Source organism: Camelina sativa, chromosome 9 (genome assembly GCF_030686135.1).
Source record: "Camelina sativa cultivar CO46 ecotype springtype chromosome 9, ASM3068613v1".
Classification (NCBI taxonomy): Eukaryota; Viridiplantae; Streptophyta; class Magnoliopsida; order Brassicales; family Brassicaceae; genus Camelina; species Camelina sativa.
Window position 1 is genome coordinate 32329901 of NC_141888.1, and position 14622 is coordinate 32344522.

A 14622-nucleotide genomic window follows, 5' to 3' on the forward strand; every position below is an offset into this window, starting at 1 on the left:
ATTAAGGAATTTTTTCCATAAATTTGGCCATCTACACTTTTTTTTCAAAAGTTTGGTTAAATAGGTTTTATGATATAAAATTAGTCAATTATGCCCTTAATTGTTTTTTCAAATATATTTTGTTGATTTTTTGTCTCCTGAAATTAAAAGACATCAAATAATTGGTTTTTTGGGCTTCGAGTGGGCCTAAATTGTTGTGTTTTGGGTTTTGACAAATAAGGGAAATTGGTCGATTGAAACCAATTAAGGTTAATTTTTTTTCCCAAAAGGGCTAATCGCGACAAATCCTTCCGCCGTATCTCACCATCGTCACCATCTCGTCGTCACCATCTCACCGTCGTCTCTCACCATCGTCACCATCTCACCGTCGTCTCTCTCCATCTTGACCATCTCACCATCATCTTTCTCCATCGTCACCATCTCTCTCCATCTTCACCATCTTCCGCCGATTTGATTTCTTCACCGTCTTCTGCCATCTATCCATCTTCACTGTCTTCCGCCTTCTATCCATCTGCTTCTTAGTCGTTTTGGTGGTCTCCTCTTCACTATCTCAAGGTCAATCCGGTTGAATTTCTCTTCTCCATTGCTCCTTGTCGATCGAATTGGGTAAGTTAATTTGTGTTTTTTTTTTTGCATGTTTAAATTTTGTCCTTGTTTAATCTCGATTTCAATCTAGAATTGTCCAATGATAAGTAAATTATCAAATTTTCAGTTTGGATTTCTCTTAATCATGACTCCATGTTTATCGAATTTGGTATGTTTAATTGTGGAATTGTTTTGGTAATTTTTAACTTTTATTCTTTTGTAATCTCTATTTCAATCCAGAATTCAAATGAACATCAAAGTTTTTTTATAGAACATCATAGTTTTAGTTCCGTTTAGCATATTGACCATATAATTCTTGATTTTTTTTTGCATGTGGATTATTATTTTTTGTTTTCTATTGACTTTAAAGTGAAAATTGTGTACCAGGGTTGATGAAACAAGATCGATAAAGCTATTTAACAAGAACAAGAGTGATGATCGAAACATTTGTGAACACTTTTTTTGAACGATAAGGTTAGTGAAAAAGTTTGCATAAATCTCTTTTTCATATAAAGTTCTTCGTTTGTTCTTTTTCTTTGTTTGTTTGATTCTAAGTAGGGTGATATGAGCTTAGATATGAGTGATTAGGGTGTTGATTGAAGCGTATCCACACTTGTAGCAGCAACAGATTGTAACGTTGTTTTGTTTTTATCATCATTTAGTTAAAAATTTTGCATACATCTCTTGATTTTAGCTGTGTTTGAGAAAGTTTGCATTAATCATATGGATTTATTGACTGCTTCTCTATATCAGTCATGACCCTCTTTATATTCTCTTTGCAGTCAATTATATTTGTCAGAGATTGACCTTGGCTGAGAGCAGAATTGGATCATAAGGAGCTTTTGTCAATGTCCTCAACAAAAGCACCATCAGATTCTGATACAAGTAAGAACCGTGATTTTTTTTAAATCGTATCTCGTTTGTTCTTTTCTTTTTTTATTTATTTCAAGTTCCTGTTTGCATCTAAATGATTAGTAGTCTTAGTTTTCATTTATGCCAGATAAAAAAGGTTTGCGTATGTTACTTGTGAATCATTTTATTCAACTGTGAATTATTTTTTGGGTTTTATATATCTGGAATCACGGTTTGGTTCCTTTTTCCAAATGTTTTTGTTTTTAAAATCATGTGTTGCATCTAAATGATTAATAAAAAAAGTTTTTTTGTTCTTAAATCATAGCTTTAGTAATCTGTATTTTCTTAAACTAAATGCTTGTTTGGTAGAAATTATATCTTGTTTGTTGACCTTATAAGCATTATATTTACACAAATACACTATGTCAAGAAATTGAGTAAGCATCATCTCACGGTTTGCTTCCTTTTTGCGTATGTTGCATCTAAATGATTAATAAACATAAACAGATTTTTTTTCTTCTTAAATCATAGCGTTAGTAATCTTTAGTGTTTGACTCTATTGGTTCTATTGGGCTTATGGATTGACTCTATTGGTTCTATGGACTTATAAATCATACTTTTAGTAATCTGTTTTTTTTTTGTTTTGCAAAATTGAAGTCTCATATCTTTGTTGATTTATTTTAGTTTTGGCTAATTTATACTAATTCATTTTTTACTTTTCTCGGCAGGAATGGAAAAGAAGTACCCTAAACGGCTTATGAAAGATGGAAGCGAGCCACAAGTTGGGCAGATAAATAACACTTGTCGAATGTCAATCCTACACAAAATCAAGAAGGCATTACCAGAAGAGTATGAGATTGTGAAGGGTGATCCAGTTTTCGCATCTGTATTTGCATTGTATGAGAATGGTCTTGGGTACTCAGCTCGGTTGATACACAGCATCATGTGTAGGCAGTTGGTGACTAAGAGAAGACATGAGCTGTGGTTTGTGTTTGGTAAGAAGCCGCTTAGATTCTCAATGCAAGAATTCCATGCAGTTACTGGTCTTAAGTACTCAGCCGATTTCAGTCATGATTCAGAGAGTTGGACAGATGATAATGGGTTTTGGAGCAAATTGTTGAAGAGAGGTGGTATCATTACCATTCAAAACTTGATGAAGACCCACCTTGAAGCAGCTCCATCATGGAGAAAACAAGAAGATAGAATTCGGTTTGTGTATGTTTGTGTGATTGCTGGGTTGGTAGTGGCTAAGGATGAGAAGAAAGCTATACCACATTCATACATCAAGCTGGTCATGGATCTAGAGAAGGTTAGGACTTATCCTTGGGGTCTTGTAGCTTTTGACCATTTAGTTAGCTCTATAGTGGAAGCAAGAAAGAAACTGAAGAACCCCATTAGTTACATCCTCAATGGTTTCTCATATGCTCTTCAAGTTTGGGTTATGGAAGCCATTCCTCTTATTGGACAACTTATGGGAGAGAAGATTGACACAGAGATTACACTTAGCCGAATCTCTAATTGGAAAGGTGCTGCTAAAGTATCATATGATGAGCTCCTCCTTTTAGAGAAATCAATTGGACACAAGGTCAGTTGACTTCTTCTTTTTTCTTTTAAGTTTAAATTCGAATACATTGAGTTTTTTTTTTAATTAGTTTCTTTGTTTTTGTTTTGTCAGGATGTTGTTTATTCATGCATTTCCTCCACTGGAAACTTTGATATATTGCAGTCCATTGAATTTTTGAGGGGTGATGAAATTGAAGATTGTGAAGTGGACAACTTGGAAGCTTTGATCAGATCTGACTATGATTTTGGAGATCATATTTGGGAGAGTGTCGAAGGATATGGTGTGGAAGATGATAACATTGAGGATGCTGGTGTGGAACAATCTCAGACTGTTGGAGGGGACAATGAAGTTTCGGTTGGAGAGGAGAGTGGTCAGAAGCAAGCTGATATCCCAGAAGTGTCTAGCTTAAAGAAGAGGAAGAAGAAGCTAGTTGACCATGGAGCAGAGACACGGAAAAGAATGGTCTTAAATCAGATAGCATCAACTTCACATTGTTCTTGTGGAGATGATATGAAGCGGTTCTTTAAGGAGTTGATTGACTCTTCTTTCAAGAGCTTCACAGAGACCTTTGGAGAACGATTGCTAACTTTGGAGAAAGATGTATCAGATATCAAGGCCTTGATATCCAGACCAGCAGCAGTGGATCCTAAGCCAGCAGTAGTGGATCCTAAGCCACCAGTAGTGGATCCTAGTCCATCACGAGTGAAGCCCAAAACTTCGGTACGTAAGAAGTAGCTCAAAGCCTTGTTCGATTGTAATATGTTGTGTGGTCTTTCCTTTTTCTTGTATCCTTGTTTGTATGTGTATGTTGTAAACATAATTTATGTGTTGTAACTTATGTGTTGTAAACTTATGTGTCATAATTTTTAAGTGTTGTAACTTTAACTAAAGCCTTTCATAATTTTTTGTTTTTTTTGACAGGTTGAACTGTTTGATTTAGATAATCTGTTGATAGACCTCAATGTAGATACACAAGACTATCTAAAGAACACAGTAGGACACTTATCTCAAAAGTCTGTTGTGTCCGGATTTGATCCTACACTGAGTCCCAAAGACGCGGGTAAAGATGAACCGGATGCGGTGTTGACTTTCGTTTCTGATGATCTATGGAATGCTTTTGAAGAGTGGAGTAGGATCCACTACGAGTACGTGATTCAAACATTTTTATATACATGTTATGATTTATCAATTTTTTTTTTTGTAATCTTACAATTGTTTTACTTTTACAGAAGCATTCAACTGGGTCCAACTTTACTTGATCGAGAATTGTTTGAGCGAGTCATGATGGGTGGCAAATGGCTTGGAAACGAGGTACGTGTCAATCTTTTGAAATATTATATTTTATATTCTTAAAGTATGACAAACTTAAGTCTTTAAATATTTACAGGAAATGGATGCAACGATGTATATTTTTCGGGAGCATACATCTTTAGGCCGCCTAGAGTTGGATCGTGTAGGTTTCATGAATTGTCAGTTTAGCGAGCACGTCAAGGCCGACTACAATAAGTTTAGATCGACAGGACGAACCCACACTTGGAATCACCTCTTGTTAGAGTATACCAAAGGTGAACTGCCATCTCATGAAAAGACAGGAAAAAGTTGGGCTGTAGATTTGGACAGAATTTATGCACCGGTCTTCATTAACGGTAATCACTGGATCTCAGTTTGCATTAACTTCAGTCTTAGAACAATTGAAGTCTTCGACTGCAACCAATACCAAAACAGAAGACACGTTGAGCCATTCGCTAATGTCATCCCTCGTCTCGTGAAGGAGATTCACAAAAAGGTTGATGCAAAAGCTCCCTTGTTGACTCCATACGAGATCATCCCGGTTCGTATGCCACCTAAATTAAATAAGTCAAGTTGTGATTGTGGAGTTTATGCCCTGAAGTATATCGAGTGTCACATGCGTGGTCTATCTTATGAGTTGATTGATGATGAAAACATCAAGCATGCTCGTTTGAAGTTGGCAGTCGATCTTTGGTCAGCAGCAAAGGATCATGTGCTAGTGGAACGAATGAAAACTTATGTGCGTCCAGTGTATGCGGCTGAGTTTGTAGACCTTGGCTAATTTTTAAGTGTCTTTATGATTGTTTTGTAAATGATGGTTTTTGATGCTTTTGCTTGTTAGATTAATATAAGAGTCAGTAGTATTAATCCTTGATGTATATTTGCTTTAGGACTGACTAATATGAGACTCAATAACATAACCTCATAAGCATAAGAACACAAAAACATACACGATTTAAACATACCGATGACCCGATGTAAGCATACCGATGACCCGGTTTTTAATTTTAATATTTAAGGAAAAAAATAAAATTAGGGATCTTTTTTTCCAATACTTGATATTCTCCAATACTCTCTTATTCTTCTTTCCCGATACTTTCTTCTTCTTCATCGTAAAAACTGATAGGAGCCATGAGCCAACGTTCTTCGGCTGGTTCGTCAGGGTTACCGTCCAGAAGTTCTCAGGTTGGAGTTCCGTGTAGATGCTGGTGTGGTGGAGAGATTAGAACCTACACCTCAAAGACAGAAGAGAATCCCTGTAGAAGATTTTACAGATGTGTTGTTGGTGTGAAGGTAATTTACTTTTATATGTCGTTATTCATCTCAATAGCTGAAATTTATTAAATATTGTTATCCAAACAATGATTTTAGGAGAAGAAGGAGAAACACATGTTCTGTTGGGTTGATGATGCTGTACTAGAGGAGATTAGGATGGTTGAAAGCAAACAAAACCAACTTTTAGAGGATCTAAAAAAGATGGTACCAAACAATGTGGAGCTCCAAAAGGAGATGGTGAAGGAGATGGAAGAAAAGATGGAGAAGCATATGATTGAGATCATCAGGCAAGAGCTAATGGTTGCAAAAGAGAGTATGGAGAAGTCGAACAAGCAGAGGATTTGTGTACTAGTCGTATTGGCAGTTTCAATGGCGTGGCTTTATAAGAAGATGATATGATGTCTTTGCTTTCTGTATTTTGTTGTTATGCTTAACACTTTTTGTTAGTCTTGTTTTTTGTACTCTGGTTTTAATGAAAGTTTGATTGAAAGAAAACTCAAACAAGGAATTTCAAAACACATGAGTGAAAGTTTGATTGAAAGAAAACACAGGAATTTCAAAACACATGAGTATTTTATTAGTCTTAAATCAACACCATCAACGAATTTCAAAACAAATGAGTCTACTAATCGAAAATAAACACCATCATTCATCACAAAGGTGCTGCCATGAAACACAACCCACGAATTTCAAAACAAATGAGTCTATTAATCGAAAATAAAAACCATCGAACACCATCATTCATCACAAAGCAGCTGCCGTGAAACACAACCCAGAAGCTACCTGAAACATAACGAGTACCGTAAATATAAATGAAATCAAAAATTCAAAAACAGGAATCTTAAGTTGATGCACTAACCATTGTTAGATCACGATATCACAAGTCGTTCTGTTATGCCCTTCTTTGCCACACCGCGCACACTTATGTCTCTTTGACCCTTGTGAGTTTTGTGATGATTTTATCTTGTCTTCAGCGGATTCATATCTTCTTTTTCTTCGCCGTCCTGGATGTCTTCTTGTTTCCGGTGGTCGAACTTTTGCATATTCAACATGCTGTGGGACTCGCCATTCTTCTTCAGGAACACCTATTGGATTAACAGTTTCCTCATATTGCGATCTCCATGCAGTAGTGGTATACACATCATCAGCATAAGGATATAGATCCTTGCCTATATCAAAAGCTCCTTTTATAGCATGTCTACAAGAGAGTTTTTGGATGCTGAACTTTCCACATGAACAAGTCCTTCTTTCTAAGTCAACAATGTAGTCTACTCCATTACCTTTAACCTGGATCTGCGATCTGCTCATCAAATAACCGTTCATGAATTTACCTTTCACTATTCTTCTTGAAATCTTTTTCTCCACCTCAACAGTTAAAGGATCTTTATGCTTTGCACTTAACTCTCTACTCTCATAAAACCAGCGTGTCATCATTTCTCTGATGCTGTCTAACAAAGGAATTATTGGATACTCTCTGGGTGTCCTCAAAGCAGCATTGATTGATTCAGCTGCATTGTTGGTGTTAATATCATACCTATAACCCGGAAAATGACAGCGAGCCCATTTTGTCACATCGGCTTCTTCTAGATAACTTCCAATAGCAGGACTAATATTATTAATTCGCCCAAACTCTTTCTCAAACTCAGCAACTCTATAAGCTTTTGATGCTTTTGCAACCTTACCAGCGACACCTCTGCCCTTATGATATGTTATCACATTACTAATCAAGTGGTGGATGCAAATACCATGTTTAGCCAATGGATAGATGTTTCCAATTGATTTAGCAATCGATGTAGCTCTATCTGACACAAATGATAAACCTTCTTCATCAGCTATAACCATCTTAAGTTGCATAAAAAACCACTCCCATGAACAATCATTCTCAGAATCAGCAATTCCAAATGCGATTGGATACAAATTGGAGTTACCATCTACAGCTGTAGCAACTAGGAGAACCCCTTTGTATTTATTCTTCAAAAATGTACCATCAACTACTATCACTTTCCGCATTGACTTGTAGAACCCTCTTGTTGATTGACCAAAAGAAATAAATAGATATTTAAATCTTCCCTCAAAGTCAATTTCATAATTTGTGAACGTACCAGGATTCGCTTCTTGTAGCATGTGCAAGTATTTTGGAATCTTAGCATAACTTTTCTCAGGAATTCCTCTAACTTTGTTAACTGCATACTCCCGAGACTCCCAAGCTTGGTGATATGTTAGCTCGCAGCCGTACCTTGAACGAATAATATTAACTATATCATTCGGTTTAGGACCTTCCTTCACACCCTCATAGCTTTGCTTAATGAGATGTCCAATTGTTCTTGCAGATGGAGTCCTACAAAATGAGTTTTTTTTTGAAGGGGCACATGTATGGTTACCCACAAACTTGTTGATTTTGAAATATGTAGACGCTTGTAAACACTCAGCCCGGAGACGCCAGTTACAAACACTATCAATGCAGCGTATACACCACCATCTCTTATCAGATTTTGTAATCCTGTAGTCGCAGTTATATTTCATTGCATACATTTCCATAGTAGCCTGTAAAGCTTCCTTACTGCTGAAATATTCACCCTTTGTTACCATTGAATCTTCCAACTTAGAACCAGCAGCATCAACAAGATTAGCATCAGTACGCTTTTCTAATACATCATTAGTCGGCTTTGGTGAATTCCTTGAAATAACACCTACTGATTTTCCCACATCAACTTCCACATTACAATCATCGCTACTATCAACTGGGAACTTATTCAGATCGAACTGGACTTTACTCCTATCACCTTCATCAACTACTCTTTTGAAAGTAACACACAACCGAATCATGTTTATCTTTTTTAGATATGCAAGAAAATTTTTCATACCTCTATCATTTGTCACAACAACAGGAGGACAATCAACTTTAACCTCTGTGGGTAGATAACTGAATTCCACATCAAACATATTTTGCTCTATTTCATAGTCTTCTGAAACCATAACCTTCAACTCTTCAAGAGATGTAGTGGGTTGCAAAGTCAATAATCTAGCACGTTTTTCTTCATCATCAATAAATCTCCACTCCTTGGCATCCAGTGTCCATACACCACAAGTAACATAGATTTGCATCATAAACAGGTAAGTGAAAGCTTTTGTGGAAGGTGGAAGAGATGGTGATCGATCACGTTAAGGTATAATGTCGATTTTTCTTAATTTGTTTATCTTCTAAATAGTTTAGAATACGCATTCTAAAATGTATTAGAACAAATCTAAACAATAATTACGAAGTCTTAACCATAAATTAAGAATATTTTAAAAATATTTAAATTTATTCACTTTCCTTATTTAATATATTTTCTTTCTATTTTAGGGTATTCTAAGGTTTACAGATTACAAATTCTAAAAATTTCTATGATATATCTTCTACTACTTTTAGTATAAAGGGTAAAACGTAGAAAACGAATTCTGAATCGATGTAGAATGAAGAAAAACGTAGAATACATATTCTTAATTTTGTAGAACATACAAAATTCAGGTTCTGAAATTTTTAGAACAAATTTTTCGTCTAAACTTCTTAGAACATGTACAAACTGTAGAATGAACAATCTAAATGTTTCAGAAAGAGAAAAAATCGTAGAAAGTCTATTCTAAACAATTTAGACAAGAAATCAGCAATTTACAAACTGATTTTTGACACCCAAAACAATTTTTTTTCAAATTTTTTTTTTAACAGTTGTATACTAACATGGGTTTTCTGTTTGTTTATTGGTTCAAATTTTTCAAAACTTCACTATTTCTATTAGTAGGGGCATTTTCGTCACAATTGACAATCTTGAAAAAAAAGTGTAGATGGCCAAATTTATGGAAAAAGCTCCTTAATTTATAATTTTCCCTTAATTAAAACTACCATTTAAATTTATAGTATAATAAAAATTGGTAAAATTATAAATAAAGGATCTTTTTCCAAAAATTTGGCCATCTACACTTTTTTTTGAAAAGTTTGGTTATATAGGGTTTTGGATATAAAAATAGCCAATTATACCCTTAGTTATATTTTCAGATAAAATTTGTTGTTTTTTTGTCTCCTGAAATTTTAAAATCAGTAAAAATCGAAATAAGGAAAATTGAAAAAATAAGTCTAGTGAGCCTAATTTTTTGTAATGGGTCTTGTCTCGACAAATAATGAAATTGTGACTTTGTCTCGACAAATTAAGAAAACAAAAGGGATCGAGAAATTGAGAAAAAACCCTTCGAAATATTCACCCTTTTTTACCATTGAATCTTCCAACTTTAAACAGCAGCATCACCAAGATTAGCATCAGTACGCTTTTCTAATACATCATTAGTCAGCCTAGGTGAATTCTTTGAAATAATACCTACTTATTTTCCCACATCAACTTCCACATTACAACCATCGCTACTATCAGCTGGAAACTTATTTAGATCGAACTGGACTTTACTCCTATCACCATCAACTACTCTTTTGAATGTAACACACAAACGAATCATGTTTATCTTTTTCAGATATGCAAGAAAATTTTTCATACCTCTATCATTTGTCAATACAATAGGAGGACAATCAACTTTAACCTCTATGGGTAGATAACTGAATTCCACATCAAACATATTTTGCTCTATTTCATAGTCTTCTGAAACCATAACCTTCAACTCTTCAAGAGATTTAGTGGGTTGCAAAGTCAGTAATCTAGCACGTTTTTCTTCAGCATCAATAAATCTCCACTCCTTCTTGGCATCCAGTGTCCATACACCACAAGTAACATAGATTTGCATCATAAACAGGTAAGTGAAAGCTTTTGTGGAAGGTGGAAGAGATGGTGACCGATCACGTTAAGGTATAATGTCGATTTTTCTTAATTTATTTATCTTCTAAATAATTTAGAATACGCATTCTAAAATTTATTAGAACAAATCTAAACAATAATTACGAAATCTTAACCATAAATTAAGAATATTTAGAAAATATTTAAAAATATTCACTTTCCTTATTTAATTTATTTTCTTTCTATTTTTAGGGTATTCGAAGGTTTACAGATTACAAATTCTAAAAATTTCTATGATATATCTTCTACTTGTTTTAGTATATAGGGTAAAACGTAGAAAACGAATTCTGAATTGATGTAGAATGAAGAAAACGTAGAATACATATTCTTAATTTTGTAGAACAGACAAAATTCAGGTTCTGAAATTTTTAGAACAAATTTTCCGTCTAAACTTCGTAGAACATTTAGAAACTGTAGAATGAACAATCTAAATGTTTCAGAAAGAGAAAAAATCGTAGAAAGTCTATTCTAAACAATTTAGACCAGAAATCAGCAATTTACAAACTGATTTTTAACACCCAAAACATTTTTTTTCAAATTTTTTTTTTCACAGTTGTATACTAACATGGGTTTTCTGTTTGTTTATTGGTTCAAACTCCTAAAAATTTCACTATTTCTATTAGTAGGGATATTTTCGTCACAATTGACAATTTTTAAAAAAAAAGTGTAAATGGCCAAATTTTTGGAAAAAAATCTTTTACTTATAATTTTCCCATGAAAATATCTAAGATAGTATGACACATAATGTTTTAAAGATCTTTTGCCTTTCTTATACAAATATTAATTCCTTGATCACGAGAAAAAGAAATCTACATATCGATTTATGTTCAACACATGAATTTAGAAGAAAATCGGTAAAATGCTGGTAAGTTTCTAACACTTCTTGATGAATGATAATTAACATTTATAAATATGTCTAATGTCTTCATGAGTATTTTATACTAATCAATGTTTATCTATCTACATACGTCAGTTAGTTTCAAAAGAAGAAGTATAATAATGACTGGTATACCGTTCAGAACAATCTCAAGGTACTGTCTATGGCATTTAAGGCTGGTACATAGGTTTCTGTTTATTAATTATTCCCTCTGTATCATAATACTTGATGTTCTAGAATTTTTACATGAATTAAGAAAAACATTTAATGTTTAGCAATAAATGTATTCTTCATTTATAATAACATATTTTTATAATTATTAACTAATAGTATTTCATCAAATTTTTAAATTCTCATTTAATGATTTTTGAAATTTGTAATTTCTTAGTATTAATTGATAAAAGTATACAGAAAATCATCCTTTGTGATACAAGAAAAAATTCTAGAACATCAAGTATTCTGATACAGAGGGAGTATTTTTTTTCTTATAGGAAATATGAGCACTTATCGAGTTCACATGCCCTGGCCTATTCGGTTTTAAAAAAATTAAGTTAAGTATCTATCTACTTGGTGAAAAGAATTCATACATTTATCAACTTTGTTATATTACTAAGCCTGTAAGCTTTTAACTGTTTTAAGACGAGATATGAAGACCGTATTGTTTGGGGGAGCAACAAAAATGCTTCTAACACTTCCAAAACATCTTGATACAAAATATGATTTATACTCAACACATAAATTTAAAAGAAAATCGGTAAAATGATCGTAAGTTTCTAACACTTCCAGAACATCTTGATGAACACTTCCAGAACATCTTGATGAGCGATAATTAACATTTATAGATATGTTAAGATATTACACTAACAAGTGTCTTCATGCATTATTTATACTAATCAATGTTTATCTATCTACATACGTCAATTAGTTTCAAAAGACGTCAATTTCTACAAGTTCTATTTAAACTTTTGTATCAAAGCACATGAGTTTCTCATTTATGGAAAAAAGAAAAGTACAAGAATTATATCAATTATGTGATTAGTAAAGATTTTTTTTTTTTTTTTTTTTTTTTTTGTAGATTATGGATACAAGATTTTGTGATATTATAACACACGGCAGATTAAAAATTCTAGACGGTTGTATTTTTGTGAAACCCTTTTGACATAAACGATGAATAGTAATTTAAATAAGTGAATGAAAATGGTAAGTTGGAAACTTGAAGAATAATAATAAAACACACAAACATACATTATTGTTGGGCTTTTTGAGTGAGAATATATACTTGTAGCGAGCATCAGCATATATATATATATATATACAAAGAAAAGTAAGTAAAGCAATAATTCATATTCTTATTCCTTGATACCTTCATCTCCTCCACTTCTTTATAATTCCGTAGATTCGTAAAGCGTCATAAAGCATACATCTTTTTTGGATATAAGTAGATAGATATGATCACTGAATCCCAAACTAATACTACTATGGGATTTGGTGTATCTTGTTATTTTTCTTAAATAACTGTTGTTGGGTCTTAGATTCGGAATGTGAATCATTGCTTAGCCCGGCCCAACATGTACCTGTTGGAGGAGATATTGTCGTCTTTAAGCTTGCTGGGCCTTGAGCCTTTAGTCTAAGACCATATTTTTTTATTTGCTTGGATAATCTTTCTTAACTGAAGAGCTAACCCTGTCATAACTAAGTAGTCTAGTATATCTCTGTATTAATGCTCGAGTCGAGTTGTATTGTTTGCTGTAGATACTAATCGAGCTATATACATTCATTACTTATAAATCTTAGTAAAAGAAATATATCCCCATAATATGTTTGACAAAGATCCAAACCATATTGGGCTAAAACCATTTAATTGAAGACGCACTTAATCCCCCCAAGTACGACTACTTGCTGATCACATGTTCACACATTATTAAAGAGTCGTGAGATGATCGATGCACTAAATAACGTGCGTGTTTTCTCCCTTTTTTTATCAACAGCTTGGTGCGTTGGTAATGATTGCTTTTGCTATAAATCCATATATCTTCCAGAAGAATATACAAATTCAGTTTGTACTTTGTTAGTATAGTTTATGCTTTAATGGGACTTTAATTATTAAGATTATGTGAAAAAAACTATTTTTTTTTCTTTTCTTTTTGGTCCAGAGGTTGAGTATCGAGGAGACACCAACACCCTCAAAGCCATCACGCTTACTAGACACTTTCTCGATTTATATATTTTTGCTTTACTCTTTTTGTTTTCTTCAATAGGTCATGGTGCTCTTCATATTATTAGTCTCTCAAATTGCATATTTAAAAAATTTCAAACGTCCAAAATCCCTGAAATGATTATACACACGAAAGTTCAAGAATTATATACCTGTATTTTTGCCAAAAAACATAACAGTTTGTAGTTGCTTATAGTATTTTTTTTTATCGGTGCTACAAATTCTATAGATTTTAATATTGACCACAGTATTAAACGTAAGCCATCTCGAGCCAACGACCATTTCCCATGTTTCAACGCCAAACAAAGCTTTTCTTGGACCAGTTCTTCTCATACCATAATACTAGAGCAACGTGAATTCAAATTACAATATCTCTTTTTTAAAAAAATACTAAATTTTAACCCGCGGTACACCGCGGGACAAATTGTTATTTTTAACTTTCAAATTTTTTTTATTATTAATATATTGTTATTAGTTAAATTAATAAAAATGTTTTCAAGACTAATATAATTTTGTGTTATTTCATTTGTCATATGTATAAGTTTAGTTTAGTATTATGGGATTTGTGTAAGCATTACATATAAATTTTATTATATTTATAATTTATTTTATATTTGTTTGTTAAATATTGAATGTCTTGTAAACAGAACAATAACTAAATTATCATGCCACTTGTGTTGCTAAATGTTTATATTAATTTTTTATTTTGTGATACACCGCATGACCATTTGTTTGTTATATGTAGTTTGTTTTGTTTATTATTTCGGATTCTATTTGAATTCTTAATTATTAGAACAAAATAAAGAGATCTAAATACATGAGAAGTAATTTATAAGATGTGATTAAGTCACATATTTCCTAATTTTAGTTAAATGATATGTCAAATATTTTAATATTAGTACTGTTGACAGATAATAAAATAAAGATTTAACCCGTGTTTTATCACAAAGTTAATGATCCAACCCGTCAACTATATAATCAGATTGTATAGTATTTTAAACTATTTTAAGTTTACAATTCATAATATTTAATTTTTTTTATTAAGTTTATATATATATATATATATCAATAGTAATATTTTTTAAAAATGAGAATCTAAATTCTTGTTAGATTAAGAATCGAAGTTAACACTGTTGATAGAATATAT

General features: G+C 32.8%; 2 protein-coding genes and 1 pseudogene across 2 annotated transcripts; 2 read left to right on the forward strand and 1 right to left on the reverse strand.

Moving 5' to 3' along the window:
- The first annotated feature begins 217 nt into the window (after positions 1 to 217).
- On the forward strand, positions 218 to 5171 carry LOC147939064 (uncharacterized). The gene is made up of 8 exons (XM_087464565.1): positions 218 to 606; positions 973 to 1059; positions 1368 to 1470; positions 2166 to 3022; positions 3113 to 3721; positions 3923 to 4146; positions 4231 to 4312; positions 4389 to 5171. The coding sequence occupies exons 3-8, from the start codon at positions 1434 to 1436 to the stop codon at positions 5070 to 5072; spliced, it is 2493 nt and encodes an 830-aa protein (XP_087320691.1). The 5' UTR covers positions 218 to 606; positions 973 to 1059; positions 1368 to 1433; the 3' UTR covers positions 5073 to 5171.
- Positions 5172 to 5422: 251 nt separating this feature from the next.
- LOC104715733 (uncharacterized protein At4g04775 pseudogene) lies at positions 5423 to 5965 on the forward strand (annotated as a pseudogene).
- Positions 5966 to 6430: 465 nt separating this feature from the next.
- LOC147939065 (uncharacterized) lies at positions 6431 to 7690 on the reverse strand. The gene has a single exon (XM_087463807.1). It carries the CDS (start codon positions 7688 to 7690, stop codon positions 6431 to 6433), a length of 1260 nt encoding a protein of 419 aa, XP_087319933.1.
- Positions 7691 to 14622: the final 6932 nt, after the last annotated feature.

Coding starts and splice junctions, on each gene's coding strand:
- LOC147939064 (XM_087464565.1), top strand. CDS start 1,434: ATGTCCTCAACAAAAGCACCATCAGATTCTGATACAA. Junction 4,147..4,230: donor TGGAGTAGGATCCACTACGA/GTACGTGATTCA, acceptor TTACTTTTACAG/AAGCATTCAACTGGGTCCAA. Junction 4,313..4,388: donor GCAAATGGCTTGGAAACGAG/GTACGTGTCAAT, acceptor AAATATTTACAG/GAAATGGATGCAACGATGTA.
- LOC147939065 (XM_087463807.1), bottom strand. CDS start 7,690: ATGCTACAAGAAGCGAATCCTGGTACGTTCACAAATTATGAAATTGAC.